This window comes from Strongylocentrotus purpuratus, unplaced genomic scaffold, assembly GCF_000002235.5.
Source record: "Strongylocentrotus purpuratus isolate Spur 01 unplaced genomic scaffold, Spur_5.0 spur5_scaffold_11, whole genome shotgun sequence".
NCBI lineage: Eukaryota > Metazoa > Echinodermata > Echinoidea > Camarodonta > Strongylocentrotidae > Strongylocentrotus > Strongylocentrotus purpuratus.
Window position 1 is genome coordinate 15,431,321 of NW_022145596.1, and position 18,822 is coordinate 15,450,142.

Sequence of the window (18,822 nt, forward strand, 5' to 3'; positions counted from 1 at the left end):
AGGGATGTTAGTTTTCAGACGATTGTCTGTGGCTTCATTACTCATATCTAGGCTAATGTAGACTTCTTGTACTGCAGATTAGATGGGGCTCCAATTTGTCTAGGTCTTTTTGTTTCAGGCTCACAGAGTGAAATCAACATTATCCAAGTTCAAAACAGATACTAAAGTGGTATTCATAGCTAGGCAGATGGTATAATCATTAGGCTACTATTCCACTTCTTCGCTATTAAATGTATAGCGCTCATGTCTATAAAACTTGACACTCCTGGTGCTCGACAATTATTACCTCTGCTTTATAGCATGGCTGCCATTATGGATTTATGGCGCTGTAGCATTTGAAGGAATTAATTCCTTCCAGGTACCCATATATAAACCCTGTGGTTTACAGTCCGGTGACTTATCCGAGAGACCACACCATCTCCACACATGATTTCAAATAGCCATTGGTAAACATCTGCTGTGGTCAATTTTAATTTGATCACTCAGTGGCAACCATAATTTAGTTCATTTCAGACTATTTCTGACTCCTGGGATTCTTAGTACAAATGCACTTCTGACAAATCCCTTCATGAGAGGTTCTCGCAAGGTAATAGACAGATGTGACATACATCACAGGGACTCTCTGTAGACAATCGACACATGGCTTCATTATTTATATTACTGTCTGCTCCTGACGATGACAAGCAGCGGGTGGCAAAGTGGTCCATGTCATCGTCACATGAAAAGGATAACATTCATGTTGCGGCTTACATGGCTATCAGTGACATCAGGCCAGATTGTGTACACAGTGATGTGATGTCGTGTTAACATGGCTTGGATTATCGATGACAAGAGGTGGATTTGGTGATCACCGACATGAAAATAGGAGGTGTCAATCATCGATCCAACCCACTTCCATGCCACACCTGCGTTTGATAATGGAATGCACCATGATTGCATTTCATCTTTTCGTTCTTGGCCCATTAGATCGGAAGATTATGTAGGGCAAATGTGGTTATGATTGAACATGTGTCCCTCGGTTGTTCATGTCCGTTTGGATATATCTGTGTCGTGTCAATAATTGATTGATTTGCTTTGAGATGGTTTCATTATTCACACATGGGCTATTCAATGTAGAAATAGACTTACCATCCCAATGTCATTTCCATGGCACATACATGAATCATTTAGCATTTGGACACGAGTCAAAAATATTTGTGTTTATGTTTATACATATTGTAAAATGTTTTATTTGGGTTACATCAATATTTGATATGCAGTAAGATGGTTTCAATCCCACAAGTGCAATTCAACTCATCAGACTTGGTATATTGGCCCCCAGAAAATTCAATTCCATACAGTGTACAGTAACTGGTCTATGAAAGCAAATAATTTTTCAATACCCTCCTTTGTTCTACTGATTCAATCCCACAGCTCTTACTTTAAGCAGGTAGCAAATGAAAGAACAAGAAATATAGACAAATTATTTTTTTGAAGAATATGCATATTCATAAATGTATGTCCTGAATACTGTCTTAATGAGTTTTCAAGATGATTTTTCAAAACTTGTCTTCATTCGTTCCATTGTTTCTTGCATACAGCATGGTGTAACTCCGATCATTTGGGCAGCAGGACGTGGTCACAGTGGAGTGGTAGCGGCTCTTCTTACTTCGGGGGCAAAGGTCAATTCTGCTGACAAGGTGAGTACCTCCATCTTCCTCATATCCTCTCATCTCGTTTAGCTCATCCATCAACTCCTTATTTTCATGTGCTTAAATCCTTTTATTCACTGTGCGTATTCTCTTTCCTTTCTTTCATCTAGCTTCTTCCTTCTCTCCTCTTTTCATTCTTTCTCTTCCCCATTTTCTCTTCTTCCCTTCCCCAGGGAAAAAAATACTTTAACAATTTCAGGGGCTACTTTTCAAGCTTGCTTGCATGAAAATAACGCTCTTTAATTTGTATTGCATTGAACTCTATGCAAATTTTTTTGGGCTCTTTTATGACTTGTGGGGGCTCTTTTGGGCATTTCAGGGGCTAATTCGCCCGAGCCCCCGTGTATTTTTTTCACTGCCCTTCCCTCTCTTCCTCCCTCTTTCTCTTCCTCATGTCTCCATTCTCTCATTTCCTTTATACCTCCCCTCCTCTCTCTCTCTGCCTTATCCCCCTCCTTACCTCATCTCATTTTCTTCCTCTCTTCTTTCCATCCCTCCTCCCCCCCCCCCCCCATTCATCTCACTCTATTCTCCCCTCTCGGTCTCCATCACCTCTTCCCCATTTTTCTCTTCCTTCCTCCTTCCTTCCTTCCCTCTTCCTCCCCCTTCCTCCCCCTTGTCTTCCACAACTCCCTCCAATCCTTTCCTTATTAGCATTTATTTATCCTATGTTTTAAATGTATATGAATGTGAGCTACATTTTCTTAACTTAACCACTCACTATAACTTTCTTTGTTTTTCTTTGACAGTATGGTACATCTGGTTTGGTATGGGCGGCCAGGAAAGGCCACACGGATTGTGCTAGACTTCTCTTAGAGCATGGTGCTAATGTTGATATGGCAGGCATGGTAAGTGAATTTGAATTAAATCAAAGATAATGAAGGGGCAGTATAAAGTTTTTTGTAGATACAACACTTAAATTGTTGCATATAGGACTGAGTAAAACCTACTTTTTAAAATAAAAACCACTTTCAGAAATGTTTTTATTTTGTGCAATATACATACATGGAGTCATATTCATGCCATTCATATAGTACCCATTTAAATTTTAGACTACTATTTTGTAGATAATTTGTTGCAAGCATTAAAAAAGTGAGACCAAAATGTCAAATCACTTATGATTACCCGCATCCATTCTGGCTGCATTTGTTTGAACCCAATAGGTTTTGCTAGGCTACTTAAAACAACAGCCTTTTGTTAAGCTATCTAAACATCATAGAATGGGCTAGCATGAAATGCCATACAGTAACATGAAGATGTGATAGAGAGACAGAAGAATATAATTCTTGTTTATCAGACATTTTTCTTTGAAGGTACTGTTAAACATGATTATTTCAGGGTCTTAAGGCAAAATCATTTAGCCAAGATAGAGCTAAGGGCAGCACCATATCTAAGATAAGATATAGAGTGAATAACTTTCATCAACAAAAATGTTTTTAAATGGACCAGTAGGGATAGATTCTTGATTGTTTCTTGAACGTGATCTCCAAACCTTCAAGCATCTTGCTTGGTTCATTAGTTGCATGGGACTTCATCAGGATAAATGGCTCTGAATAATTCACTGCGGCGCTTGTTACTCCATTACCCGGCGACTTGCGGCCAGAAGTTGAATAATGAGTGGATCGACTCCACCTCGTCTTGCTGTCCTGGGGGGTGTTTCACAAAGCCTTTTTTCAATGACAAATGACAAAAAATAAGTGACAAATCTGCTGATAATCAATCAGGAGCAAGGATTTCAGTAGCTTGTAACATTTGTCACTGATGACAAGTTTTGTGAAACGCCCCCCTGGACTCACCAAACTCCCAAATCAATCACGGGTTATAATTACCAGCAAATTACTCCCTAACCGGACTCAGTGTGCGGTCTGAATGAGGATGGGTGTCTGTACTGTGGCTAGAGTGTGAATTGGTGGGGCTGTTCACACCATTGGATGTGTGGTGTTTGGTCTACTGTCTAAAATCTGATGTTAACACAATCGTTACCTCGGTTAGGTAATTTAGCAAAATGTAGTATAGTATGAACAGAGCATTATATGTGACATGGATGAAATAAAGCCACTGCTCATAGTTATAGTATGAACAGAGCATAACATGAGACATGGATGATATAAAGCCACTGCTCATATTATAGTATGAACAGAGCATGATATTTCAAGATTCAAGATAATTTATTGTCATGTAAAAAATACTTCTTTTTTTCCCCAGACCTTTGAACATAACATTTAACGATCATAAAGCCACTTCCGATAGTATAGTATAGTATAAACAGAGCATTACATGAGACATAGATGATATAAAGCCACTGCTGATAGTATAGTATGAAGAGAGCATTACATGAGACATGGATGATATAAAGGCACTGCTGATAGAGGTAGTTCAGTATGAACAGAGCATAACACGAGACATGGATGATATAAAGCAACTGCTGATAGTATAGTATGAACAGAGCATTACATAAGTCATGGATGATATAAAGCCGCTGCTGATAGTGTAGTATGAACAGAGCATAACATGAGACATGGATGATATAAAGCCACTGCTGATAGTATAGTATGAACGGAGCATAACATGAGACATGGATGATATAAAGCCACTGCTAATATTTTAATGTGAACAGAGCATTATATGGGACAATGATGATATTTCAAGATTCAAGATAATTTATTATCATGTAAAGAATACATTAAATTCGTTTTCAGACATTTGAAGGTGCATACATGTAAATAAATAAATAAATACATAAAAAATAATTACATTTTAACATAAAATTTAACAATCATAAAGCCACTGCCGATAGTATAGTATGAACAGAGCATTACATGAGACATGGATGATATAAACCCACGGCTTATAGTAATGTTAACGGACCATAACGCGAGACATGGTACATGACAAAGAACCCCCGTCCCTGATAGCAATTGACACGGTGATAACTCTTCATGGATCTCTTCAAGGTCATGAGTTAGTTTGCGTTGCATGTTGAATAATCGAAAGAGACAAAGAAGTAATTTGTCGGCCATGTGATGTATGTAGCGAGGCAGACAAGAGAGCTGTCCGTGAATTGTTTTTCTTAATTACACCCTCAGACAGGCACACTTTGATCTTCATGGCTGGGTTCTTAGAATGATGGTGGGGGCATCGGAGGTGACTTTAGCTTTTTTTTAAAGACATGTTGAAAATACTGTCTGGTGGGAGATAGGAACAATTGTTACATGAGCGGTGACAATCGCATACAATTCCTCTTATATTTCTGACCTAGTTCTGATAATTCTGAAGTCATTCAATCCATGGCACTCAAAATTCTCTATGTAGAAAACTGAAAAATCAACATTGACTTCAACTTTCTTAATGATAAATATTGATTGCATTTGGAAATGTTCAATCCACCCCTCCCCATTTTTGATGGTACACCCTGTATAGCATTAATGTGCCCTTCTACTATTCATTTAGTTTCTTATTTCCATTTTTTTTTTAAGGGAGGGGGGGGGGGCACCATCCTTTCAATCTGGTTCATGCATGAACCTTGCTAAAGGCCCTGCCATTGATTCTTTCATTATATACCAACACCCAAAACAAAGTTTGTCAGAACATGTCTCATGCACATTTCTAGAAATGGAAGCTACGCCATTTTAACTATCGCATATTATCCAGTTAATTTGCGTCTTCATCATTTGGCAAAATATCCCGCCTATTGTCCGTTGCGTCTTCACCAGCCATAAGACTTGCACTCTAGCTAATTTCTCGAGCTCGAGTTTTCGAGTCTCGAGCTGATGAGGACGCGATTTGTAACTTTGGATTATTTCCCAAATCAGAATTAGCGGGCTATTTGGCAATCTCGAGCTGATGAGGACATACCTATTGTGAAAACACCTACCCTCCATTTGAAAGTATTGAAAAAGATTCATCCTTGATCTCATTCCATTTGTAACAGTCACACCCAGTGCACCTCCTGTGCTCAACAAGATACCCATGTAGGCAACACATAGAGCATGAAATGAAAGTCGAGTTCCATTAGTCATGATCGTAGGAGGGAATGAAGGGGGGGGGAGGGGTGGAGTGTGAAGACATCTCCCTTGGTATATATGGTTTCTGATATCAAGAGCTATAGGCAGTTATTTATGAGGATTAAGCAATAATGGTGACAGCAATTCGTCCTTGTTTTCACGAAGTGACGGTAGTGAGGAAAATCGTAACGGAAAGTGAATGCAATTTTTTTTCACTACCGTCACTTCGTGAAAACAGCGACGAATTGTCCACTTATTCTTGCCTGTATTACAAAGAAAACGTGAGGAGGGGGGGGGATGAGGTCATCATTTGCGATATATATCCGATTTGTACCACACAGATCTCTGACCCGCCGTTGTTCAGAGCATCAAGTGTGATGATAGCAAACTGATTAGCCATCATTTATTAAGAGTTAGAAAGAGAAAATAGATTTCCATTTTCCTCATGATAGTGGGAAGGGGTGGGGGCACCATACCCGATGTTTAGTTGGGCAACTCACTCGGTTTATCAGAATGCCACTACCGAGATGCCCAACTTGCCACCATTTGAAAATGATCATAGTGTGTAGATGATAGAAAATAAAATGAAAGTAAATTTTCGATTTAAATTTGTCCATGCTAGTGGGACTGAATTGGGAGAGATAGGGGGGGGGGGGGGTCATCTTGTACATTCAAGTTCAAATACAAAATATGTTATTGATAACAATCCAAATAAATAGGATCATTCTCAAATTGTTATATCAATGGATAACTAATTTCAAAGTTAAAGAGTAACATAGATAATTGAATGCAAAATTCAAAAAGTCTTGTATGATGTATCAAATATCTATTACATACGATACATGTAGCTCTCTTACCCGCTCGATTTGTGAGGATCAATCGATGATAGTGGAGTCGATTGTCCTCAGATTGTCTGCTAATTCTTTCGTAGAACACAAAGAGAATGTAGATTTCGATTTTTCACGAGAGAGAGGGAGGGAGGGAGGGAGAGAGAGAGAGGGAGAGAGAGAGAAGGAGAGAGAGAGAGAGAGAGAGAGAGAGAGGGGGGGTCCTAGGGCAAGGTGTATCATGTTTCTACCACCTACCTACCTACCTACGTACGTCTCTGACCCTCCTTCGTTTGTGGGGATCAAGCGATGATAGCGTCGCCGATTGTCCGGGAATTCTCGCATCTTCCTGTCGGGCTCTATTTCCTCCCAAGACACCGTCGGAATTTATGCTTTTTCCGGCGTGATGAGGAATTCTAAGTGAATCTCGCCGAATTAGGGAAAGATGTGGTCTGAACTGGTTTGACGGCGTCATCACATTCATACAATGTCACGTATCTATGGCAATGTATTAAACAGAGAGGTCCTTTCATTGAACTTCAAAAAGGTCTCTGATATTTTTGAAAACATCTGAGTGAACGAGACATTTCGTTTGGTGAATAAAGTTTGAAAATGTAACAAAAGGAAAAAAAATTGTGACAGTTGACAAAAAAACATTTATCATTCCAGCTTGTAGAAATGAAATTTTCCCCTTTGATTTTCTTAGTTTTCTAAATTCATTTAGCTATCATTAAGACAACAATGGTTGTACTGCACTACAAACTTTTCAGTTCTTGTATTTTCTTCCATTTTTGATACTGTTGCCCATAATAATAAAGGTAAAAGGGGACATTAAATTCACTCTCATCTCAATCTGGATGTATGAACAAAATCTCTTAAATATATTTACTCACATGTTTTCAAAAATATCTATGAGCTGTTTGCAGAGAAGAGAAACATATATTTAAAATGAAAATGGTAGCATGAATCAGGGGGAGTTGGATACATGTACAGTATCTGTTTCTTTGCTTTCTGTCTGTTGTCTAGTTATAATTACCGCTTTTGAGCATTTAAATCGAGAGAGTGGAGATATTCAAAACTAGGTTAACAAGATAAAAACCCTTGCAAGGACCAAGGTGAAAAGACATCGATAGGCATTTTAAAAGGGACACTTATCTTTTGATGGTCGCGGGGAAACCGAAACCAGCGATACTTCCCGTCGCTACCCACAAAGCATCTCTCGATGTGAAAGGGTCAGAGGCTTGGAAACTTAATTTGGATTCGGAGAGCGGTGTTGAGTTTACCGTGCTGGATCTGGCCGAGGCCGGGCCCATATGCTGGTGGCACACAACGATGCATTAGCGGTCCTCTAAATTATCACTTAATGCCTGTTTAGCCGCACTGATGTATGCTTATTAACTTAGTAGCTGTGTCTCTTCTCTGCTTCTGCATAATTCAATACAGGGTGTATGTGGCGGTGTGGGGTATGAGATGTCATACATTTACATACAATCACCCACTTGAAATGATTTTGTTTCTTTTTATACAAACTGAGGCGCTGTTCCCATTGCCTCTTAATACTTTACCCATATCCAAGTAGCATCATTCCTATTTTAGGCAGAGAATACATGAGCATGCATTATCAAGTGGGTTTACATGTATACCATTAGCATACAGTATTGTTACACATGTTATGAAGGTACTGTTCGTATGTATGATTACAGTAGTTGGTGAATGTATTATCCATGGGAACACTCCTAAGATACATATCAGTCGCACACACTTCAGGATGAACCCCCGTTTTAAAGGGGGGTCAGTACCTAGTCAGAACTATTGATGTCATGGTATGATGGATGTGTCTCCATCATATTCACATCATGGCTAAGATATTTCCATCTCTTACTCATCATCGCTAGACAACACGCTTCAGCTCGTCAACAAATCCTGCAGTGTACACGATCCCCTCAAAAATATATATTGGTGTAATAGTACAATTCAAACCTGCTTTAGTGACCACCTCTCTACAAAGACCACCTCTCTACAATGACCACATTTTTTGTTTCCCTTAAAAATGGTTTGTCATTGACACATGTACTAAAGGAACCTGTACATAAAGACCACCTGCCTATAATGACCACTTTTCTTGTCTCCCTTGTGTGGTCTTTATAGACAGGTTTCACTGTAATAACAAAAGTAAGAAATGTTGGCCTTTTTGACCTGAGAATTTTTTTTTTCAACATGTCTCTACTTACACATCTACTATAGATAAACAAAATTAGTGGATTTTTAAGAAACAAAATTAGTGGATTTTTAAGAAACAAAATATAATTATTATTATTATTATTATTATAATCATTTCAATTATTGTTATTATTATATAATCTTGTTTATTTTCAGAATTCCTGGACAGCCCTGTTGGTGTCAGCAAGAGGAGGGTACATGGATGTGGTCCGAATGCTGTTAGAAAGACACCCTAACATCAACGCTGTGGATAAGGTCAGTATCTAATGTTGTTTGAAAGTACAGGGGAGTGTTTCACAAAGACTAATATCAACTTTAAATTGGATTTAACTATGGCAGGCCATTGATGCCACTGTTTTCTCTCACCATTATGATCTTTAGATGATATTATTTCCTTCAATAATGAATTATTGCAATATGTGCATTCTGTTGATTTTTTACCATGATTTGTACGTCCCTTGAGATACCAATGCCAGTAAATGGTGAGAGTAAACAGTGGCATGAACGGCTCGCCATAGATAAGGCCAACTTAAAGTCAATATTAGGCTTTGTAAAACATCCCTGAGGTTTGCATGGCAAAAATATAACTTACATTTGAGATTTGCCATACAACTCTGTGGTTAGTCCTCAAAAGGACAGTTAACCTGTCCAAAACGTGGAGTCTTTATTGATTCTCAGGGTGTTCGGTATGATGATTACAATCACCATGAATGAATTAGAATTATTTCATATGTAATATGTACCATACAATTTCTGTCAATTGTCAGTCTACATGTAGATATTGTATTAGAAAACTTTAGGTGGAACCTTGGAAAACTGATTACATTGTTATCAATACAAGGCCATATACCACTCCGAAATCATGAGCTATTATGTTCATATGGAAATTTTTAATTGTATCAACACTTTCATGAATCACTGTAATATCAAGTATTAACTTTTCCGTTAGCAGGCCCTGAAGAAATAGATTGGGATCGATGTATGTGCAGATGTTTCTCCTTTTTATTTGTAATTCATGTGCACTCATCACAAGGGCTTTTTTCTAGCAAGGATGAAAAGATATCCTGTGAGCTCTTTCTTCTTTTTCATTCCAGCGCATTAAGTTTGTTGTTGCTAATGGTGACAGTATTTTACCAGACATGTTCTTCCGGACTTTTGTTTGATTTTGAATAGATCGGTTTCCTATAATAGGTTGTAACAAGAAACAGGTCACATGCCCTCTTCCTATTCTTGTTTAGAAGATAGCAATCAAACTGGCTCTCTCTCTATCTCGTCCTTCTTGACACATCTCAAATTTGTCTTTCAAATGAAACCCCAGATAAGCAGTTGACAACTTCAGTCATGCCCCCAGCACCCTTTTATGCACAGTCAAGAACTGAATTAAGCGACTGCATGCAATACATCTCATCTCACTGGACACTAGCATACCTCCTATACATGTGAAGGTTCATTCGAATGTCAAGTCAGCTCTTGTTTGTTCATGCAACTCACACTGGTCGGTCGGTATCTTCAGCGATGCCTTTGGCTGGCTGAGTATGTAAACAAATACTGAATTAAGCCCGCCAGTTTCAGGGGCGCGCGGGCTAACCTTGGCGAGATGGTGGCAGGGAGATTGTGCGTGAACGAACTTTGAAGTGTGTTTCTTTCTGCATAGCGCGGGCTTCCTTGACTTTGGAAAGCTCAGTGGTGGGGATATTGTTGGAGTGCTTTTTCAAGAAATAGAGATGACAAGAGCAGGTGTATAGCTTTCAGAAGGGATTTCAGGTGGAATGGACCAAGGGCAGATACATGTACCATTCAGATTTGGATCTGTTCAACAATTGGAATGCTTTCTGGAATTTTGTTTCACTGAATTAACACATATATGAAAACATTTGTGAGAAAATAGCAAGAATGGTTCAGCAAATCATATTATTCAGCTAGACAATATATCAAACTTTAGAAAGATAATGACTCTTGGGAGGTATACCCCAATAGAAAGTGTGTACCTCCAGTCCCCCCCCCCCCTTCTTATCAGATCTCCCTTCTCCTTCATGGTTTGTTAACCTTGAGGAGAACTCATTTGCATCACACATCGCTCCTTCCTTTTCCATGAGAATACAGATCTCTGGTCCCATAATCTAACCCCCTCTCCTATAGTCTCCCAACTTTATTTTTCCCCCATCCAAACTCCATCTCCCTCAGTCTCATCCCTCCCAGTTTACCATAGAACCCGAGCACCTCCCTCCCTCCCTCCCTCCCTACCTCCCTACCTCCCTACCTCCCTCCCACCTCCCTAATCCAATCTGTTCTCTTAATTGAGCTCATTCCTACCACTTGTCATCACTCCGGTGTCTATTCCATGGTAGAGGAAAGGTTGGATGACCCCCATCCCTTCCAACTCCAGTCCATCTCAAAGACCTTTAGAGAAGACAAGTACTGTTATGATTGATGGTGCGCTATGGCAACGGAGATGATGTATGCAGAGTGCATCCCTTTTGTTTTGACAGTAGTTTCCCTGCGTTTTCATGCTGAGATGCAGAGGGGGGATTGTTTGCTCTCAAGCTATTCCTGTTTATCAATGTTCAGAGGGGGGTCCTTTTATGTGATTGCACTGCATAAAGTCTGCAGTACATCTACAGTTATTACAGTGTCATTACAACAGATCTTCCATTTTGTTTGGTCCGATTTCATTCAAACTTTTCACCTGTCTTCTTCTCTGAATTTTCTGCTTTCCTCTAGAATAGTTTGCTATCAAAGTCGGATTTCTCTTAAATCATTCTCAGTACAGGTTTCACAGAAACTGACAACCACATTTGTGTCATTTTTTGTTACATTGTCTCCCTAATTTCACACAAAATCTTGTTTTTTGTATATATGTACACTTGTCTGCTGATGTATTCTTATGCCCAAATTAACAAAGGGAGTTAAATCTTATCGCATGTTTTAAAATTCTATGAGCATTGTGTTCAAATTTCTTCATTTCAAATGAAAGGGCAAAAACTGTTTGTATGCTTATTTTAGTCCAAGGTAGAGGTTCAATCTAATCTAATCTAATTTAATCCTCCTTTATGAATTGGAGCCTTACAGTAAGAATGAAACACATGTGCATACACAAAATTTAATGTTGCATCTCATTGTGTCCTGGGTGTAGAAAAGCATGAGAACACAAGAGAGGAAAGGGTCACATAATTCCTTTGCCCTTTGCTTACTTTGTTTACATCTAATCCTCATACCCGTATCATCTTTTGTTTTCCTGCAGGATGGGTTGACGAGCTTGTGCTGCGCTGCCATGGAAGGTCACACAGAGGTCACTGAACTGTTGCTGAATTCAGGAGCCTACGTCAATATACAAGACAAGGTGAGTCCGTGCATGCGTCTGAAAGGGAGGTGATTAGTTGCCTAGTAACCAGTTATGAAATATCATCTGTTTAATAATAATCCGTTCTTGTATAACACATAATGATATAATGTCCCTATGCGCTTCGAAAGAGCTTCGGAAATGATTACCCTAGCTCTAGCTCTGGCAGCCATTATCAGCGCACAGTGCATTTTAAGGAATAATCCTACCCAGGTAACCATTTACCTCATCTGGGGGAGTGTGGCAAATGTAGATTTAAGTCTTGCCAAAGGACGTTAGGATTGTGGCAGGGAGTGTTTGGACTTTAGAGCCAAAAGGGTGTTTACTCCTATCATTTTCAACTGAGTTAATGCCCTTCTGGCTCCAAACAGATGATATTCCTCTCATTATTCTTCATCATTTCCAATGCTGTCAGAGTTTCAGTTAATCATTTTCTCTCTATTAGAAGTAGTATTCCCTATTACCCAAGCCTTGTTCAAACTCCTTTTATATACGAGGGAAAGTCCATAAGTATTTGGTCAGTTACAAAGTAGCGTTTTGTGTCCCATAAGTTACCAAGTAGCATAGATTATTCAATATGATTCACATCGTGTCATGTTTCACCTGATCCAAGCTTTAATCAGGATCTGAATTCATCACAATCATTAGGTGCACTTAATTTTGTTTTATTGTTGGTGAAGTTTTTATGACAGAACACTCTGGACTCACCCAAAATTTGAAATTTAATATTGACTTTGTGCTTATGAATGAAAATGTAATGTTGTGGTCATGAATACAAACTTGAGGTTTGTTTCCATGTTGACTATGTTGATGTATGAAGAGAAAAAATGCACCTTTCCTCGGGAGTATATGGTGGAAGCCTCTGGCAAGAAAGATAGGAATGGAGAAATGCTCTGAATGTGGAGCCCTACTTCTGAATGTGATTAAAGCTTGCGTGATTGGGAAGATGTTGTGAAGGAATAGAGAATGAAGCAATTTCTCAGATTTCATCAAAGCCGCCCTACGTGTCAGATGTAATTGTAGAGCTTAGTGAATGGGCTCTGAGATTGGATCAGAGATTGGTGAACTGGGAGGGTGAGGAAGGAAGAGGGGGAGAATGAGAATGAGCATGAGTGGAGAGAGAGAGAGAGAGAGAGAGAGAGAGAGGAAGAGAGAAAGAGAGAGAGAGAGAGAGAGAGAGAGGGGGAGAGAGAGAAGAAAAGAGATTGGGTATCTGGACGAATATGAAATTATGAAAGGAGGAGACATACAGAGAGAGGGGGTGGGGGAAGAGGGAGGGAGAGAGAGAGAGAGAGAGAGAGAGAGAGAGAGAAAAGGGGGGGGGGGGTGAAATTGGGGTATAGGCGAATTGATATTGAATAAATAAAGGAAAGATGGGATATGTGACATACGCAAGAGAAGGATAGAGAGAGAGAGAGAGAGAGAGAGAGAGAGAGGGGGGGGGAAGGGGGGGGGGGGTGTTAAAGAACATTATTAATAATTATAAATTGTGGAAAGACAGACAGTACATTGAAGATAAGAAATATACATACATGTAGAAATAAAGTAAATTACCAATATAATTAGCCTGTTATCATGCCCCTATTAAAGAAAACAGGCGTGTTTCTCCCTACATTACAATTCAAACAAAGAAAATACAAACCAGTCCTATGAAGAAAGCACCTTTTGATTTTAGTAGTCATGTAGTAAGCATATATACATTCATGAATTACACCATAGAACCTGTTCACACATGCTCTCTCACAACAAGCAGAAAAGCAATGCGCACTACGGCTCCTGATGTGAACACCCCATCCCACCGCTGCCATACCCTAGAGTTCTGAGGTATAGTGGAGGGCCCTGTTCACACGTGCACTCTCACAACAAGCAGAAAAGCAATGCGCACCACAGCTCCTGATGTGAACACCCCATCCCACCGCTGCCATACCCTAGAGTTGTGAGATATAGTGGAGGGCCCCTTCCATGGGTGTTTGCCCTGCCCGGATGCGTGATAAACTATCAGAAATCAGACACCGGCGGGCATGCTCTATTCTAACAGCACAGGCATACGAGGGCGACAGACTAGGCATCCGATATGCTGCCAGCTATTAAAGAGAAGCATCTCGTTTCAACGCGCCTTCTCCCCGCTCAAGTGCTCTGCAAATTCAGAAGCCCAAAAAAAACCCAAGCCGGTCTTCAGAGTGGCCATCCAGATGAGAAAGGGGGTGCTACTTCAAGTGCATCAATTGTGGCTACAATTTGGAGGATGGGCAGACGGGTGAGGGGTCTTATTTCGCTTGGTCGTGCCGTATTTGCGACTTTTGTGCTCGGGTTATGAAAAATTTGCTTATTGCCCACTTCGATGACCCAGTTTGAACCATATTGCCTTGCAGGATGTTCATATGAATGCTGAATATAGTTGGTTTGTTACTTCTAGAGCATTTAATACAAACTATTTCTTGGAGGTATACTATATTTTTTACCAAAGAATATAACTATATAATATGGTAATAATGTACCCGGTGCATTGTGCAGAGATGCCAGTCTTCAGACTTTTGCCTGATTTCAGGTCCTGACAACTTCCCATTTCAGGCTTTTTCAGGCTTTATATCGTACAGGACATATGGGGCTTTAACTTGTTCTAGCTTCTTTTCCATCCATGATTGTGCAACAATCTTTATTCTTATCTATCCTGCAGGGTCTAAAAGAATGTTCAAATTAGTAGTATGTGATCTAACGTTTTTTCATGCTAAGGTAATCTTTATTCTGGCATTACTCCATTCCTACCTCTCCAAAAAGTGCCCTTCACTATTATGTATGTCTGTATAGATGTTCTCAATAGACACATATTCAAATCTTATGCATATTTATTAAACAAATTTGATCAGAGGCTAGCCCAACATAGCAACAAGTCATCTGTGCAGACTGGATTCCAAGTACAGTACTTAATAAAGGTTCATGGAAAAATCGTCACTAGGTCCCCAGGAAAGAAACAACCATAAATTTGAATATGTTAGTAAACTGGTCGATTGGTTATGAAGGAAAGGGGAGTTATACGCCTCCTATCCAATCTCGAAAATGCAAGTTCTAAGAAAATGTAATTACTCACGGGTTGTCTTTCTTTTTTTTTTAATGGAAGTAGTTGGCTTTTCCAAGTATTGTATTTCATTCATTAATAAAGGTTAATGGATATAACTTGTCACAAGGTCCCCAGGAAAGAAACATCCGTACGTTTGAATATGTTAATGTTTTTTCAGCGTCATGCCACAGGTACACCATTCATCACTGGAGATTCCCCTTCCCTTGCAGTGAGAAAATGACTGCTAAGCACAGAATAGGCCATCAAATTTTATGCACAAAACTTTGTTACGCACCTCGTTACAAATCATTTCCTTCACCCGTTACGAATAATTGTATTGCAATAGTCAGAATGCGAGCTGCATACATAATATGTTGTTTGGCAGGACAAGCCATAATTTTTGTCTTATTGAGCAGCAATCAATACATGCATTTCGCATTCTGACTATTGAAATACAATTATTCATAACATGTAATATGTGCTTAACCTTTGAAAGGAAAGGCATACAGGAATACATTCCATTTTTATCCTCTGCTGAAAGCCAGAAGGGCAATTTTAGCTTTTTGTCAGCATTAAAGTCATCCCCCTTCTGATTCTCAACGGAAAATGAATTATAGAAACATCTTACTTTCCAAGGAAATCAGACCCTCGGTAAGACCCTTTGAATATTTCATGGCCGTACTTGAGACATGTGATTACCCTATAAATTTGTTTCATGTTTCAACGTCGCCCTCTATCACCCACTCAAATGGAGTTTTACGGCGGGATTAGGTTCCATAAATTGCGTACGGAGAGTGCTTGAAGTCCAACCCTTGGTTTATGTACGAGTGACGCTTCCCTTTCTTATCTGTTTGATAATCTCAATGATTCAATGCAGTTACATCTACAAGAATTAAGACAGCAAACACTGTCTTTTAACATTGAAGTACTTATTCCCCAGAATAATGGAAATTGCAGAATTATTTTGGTAGAAACATAATCCGTGAAATGGTTTGAGCAACATCCGACACTTTCGGAAAGGCAATGACCTGAAGGGCTACAAAAGAATTGTTGGAGATAATCATCAGGATACAAAGTTGCGATAATTGTTGTCAAGTGAAAGTATGGGATGGATTCCTTATATGCACATTGCATTCTTTATTTTGGTTGGTTGCTATTTTAAAGTATCGAAAAGTGGAAAGACTTTCAAAAAACAAAACATTAATCTTAAAACTTTTAATTGTATACCCGGTATATGTATCTTTTAAAATGAGCTTTTTTGACATTTTTTATATTATCGTCCCTGTTTTCACGAAGTGACGTTAGTGAATGAAAATCGCATACAATTTGCGTGCAGATTTTCCTCACTACCGTCACTTCGTGAAAACAGGAACGTTATGCATGTTTTGTAAGGTAGCTGAAAGTGGGATTTATGGAATTGTGAATATGATTTCATTCATTGAAATGGGCTGCTAGATTTGTCATTGTGTTTGGTACTGAGACTGATGCACAATTACATGTATCTTCACAGAGAGGTTTTTGAGAACAACATCAGTAACATACACGCAGTCATAGCCTATAGCAAGCTCGGCTCAGTGTCAATTGATTGACCTTTTTGATGTTTGATTGTTCCTCCTTGGCCACTTCTCCCAGAGAGTCCCACCAAGCAAATGTTGCGTAAAGCGTTTCAGACTATTACCTCAACCGCTTGAATGCCAGCCAGACATCTGCAGAGAGGAGAGATGGAGGAAACCCGCATCACTTCACTCCTTCCACCCTGCTCCTTGTCTCCTTGGTGTGCTGTGTTTGAGATGAGAGGAAGAGATGTGGAACGGGCAGGGGCTGTGTTCATACTGGTTGCTAATCCAGTGGTTGCCAAGAAGGTCTGCTGAGATTAGAGTGAAAGACAGTGAACAGACATGGTGGTGGTGTGTTCATACCGGTTGTTAATCCAGTGGTAGCCAAGAACATCTGCTGATCTAGATGAGAGCCAAAGACAGTGTACAGACATGGTGGTGTGTTCATACTGGTTGTTAATCCAGTGGTAGCCAAGAAGGTCTGCTGATCGAGATCAGAGCGAAAGACAGTGAACAGACATAGTGGTGTGTTAATACTGGTTGCTAATCCATTGGTAGCCAAGAAGGTCTGCTGAGATCAGAGCAAAAGACGGTGAACGGACATGGTGGTGTGTTCATACCGGTTGTTAATCCAGTGCTAGCCAAGAAGGTCTGCTGATCGAGATCAGAGCAAAAGACGGTGAACAGGCATGGACTAGTGTTCACACTTTATGTCTTTCTTAATCCAATACTAGTGAGAGTGTGTTCTGAGCCCCAGTGCAGGTGCTGTTTAACCCATTAATTACTGAATGGCCTCATTTCCATAGGTTTAATACAGGGACAACCCGATTCCCATAAGCAATTGATCGAATAGGGTTCCTTTGAGCACAAAGGAAGAGATTTGGAATAAACAGGGTCTGTGTTCATACTTCGCTTTTAATTCTGTCATTAATAACGTCTTTCTCATTTGCTGTCTATGTGTTCTTCATGGCTCCTTTATTGAAATAAGCAGGAGAGATGTGGAAGCGGCCTGTGTTCATACTTGCTCCTTATTGACTGGTAGCATGATGGTCTTTCTCAGACCCAGTCAATCTGATCGAATAGGGTTCCTTTGAGCACAAAGGAAGAGATTTGGAATAAACAGGGTTTGTGTTCATACTTCACTTTTAATTCTGTCATTAATACCGTCTTTCTCATTTGCTGTCAGTGTGTTCTCCACTGCTCTTTCATTGGAATTAGCTGGAGAGATGTGGAAGACGCAGCTGCTGTGTTCATACTTGCTCCTGATTTACTGAAAGCTTAATGGTCTTTCTTAGACCCAGTCAATTTGCTCTGGATGGCATTCTGTTGAGATTAAAGGAAGAGATTGGGAACAGTCCACATTCACACTTGCACCTAACCCATGGATATTAAACGAGATAGCCCTTCTCATCATCATTCTGTTTGTTCTTTCATTGGTTCTGCATTAAGTTGAGACGAGAGAGAGTCACAGTGAGAGAGAGAGAGAGAGAGAGAGAGAGAGAGAGAGAGAGAGAGAGACAGAGAGAGAGAGAGAAAGAGAGGGGAGATATTAAATAGACAACAAGCTCTTTCTCTATTGTGATTCACAAACTCATTGTAATATGATAATGTTTTGACTGATTTTTCATTTTGTTTACTATACATTTAAATACCTTGTTCACACTTTCTGTTTGATGTAAAACCTTCTTTCCTCTATCTTTTCATGATTAGATTACGTTTCAATACTTGGCAGAGATCTAGAGCACAGTCCTGCATGTTTAATGATAACAGTGTCTTTACATGTTACAATGTTTCAAACTGAGATTGCATCCTCTGTCTGCTGTTACCTCATTAATGATACATATATATCGATGTCACTGGGTACAATTTCGATCTCTCTAAAGGTCTGTCCACATAGAGTTGCCAATTTGCCATTTCATTTTCTTTATTGTACTCTATGTTATAATGATTTTGTGTTTAAAGAGATTTAAATGAAAAGCATGTTACCTGATGTACTTTCAATGTACATGGCTAGAAACTAGAAATTGTTGATTTCTATGCATTTTTTTTTTTTTTTTTTTTTTTTTTGGGGGGGGGGGGGTCATGGTTTGCATATATCAAGATTAATCAGTGAATGAGATCTAGAA

At 39.4% G+C, this 18,822-nt stretch overlaps 1 protein-coding gene across 1 annotated transcript in view; it reads left to right on the plus strand.

The window, feature by feature from the left end:
* The window catches only part of LOC100894000 (kinase D-interacting substrate of 220 kDa B), an 80,021-nt gene that overhangs the window by 34,529 nt on the left and 26,670 nt on the right, over positions 1-18,822 (plus strand). The window contains exons 5-8 of the mRNA XM_030980763.1: positions 1,581-1,679; positions 2,441-2,539; positions 8,899-8,997; positions 11,984-12,082. Of these exons, the coding sequence (XP_030836623.1) occupies positions 1,581-1,679; positions 2,441-2,539; positions 8,899-8,997; positions 11,984-12,082 (396 nt within the window). The remainder of the gene's footprint in view (positions 1-1,580; positions 1,680-2,440; positions 2,540-8,898; positions 8,998-11,983; positions 12,083-18,822) is intronic.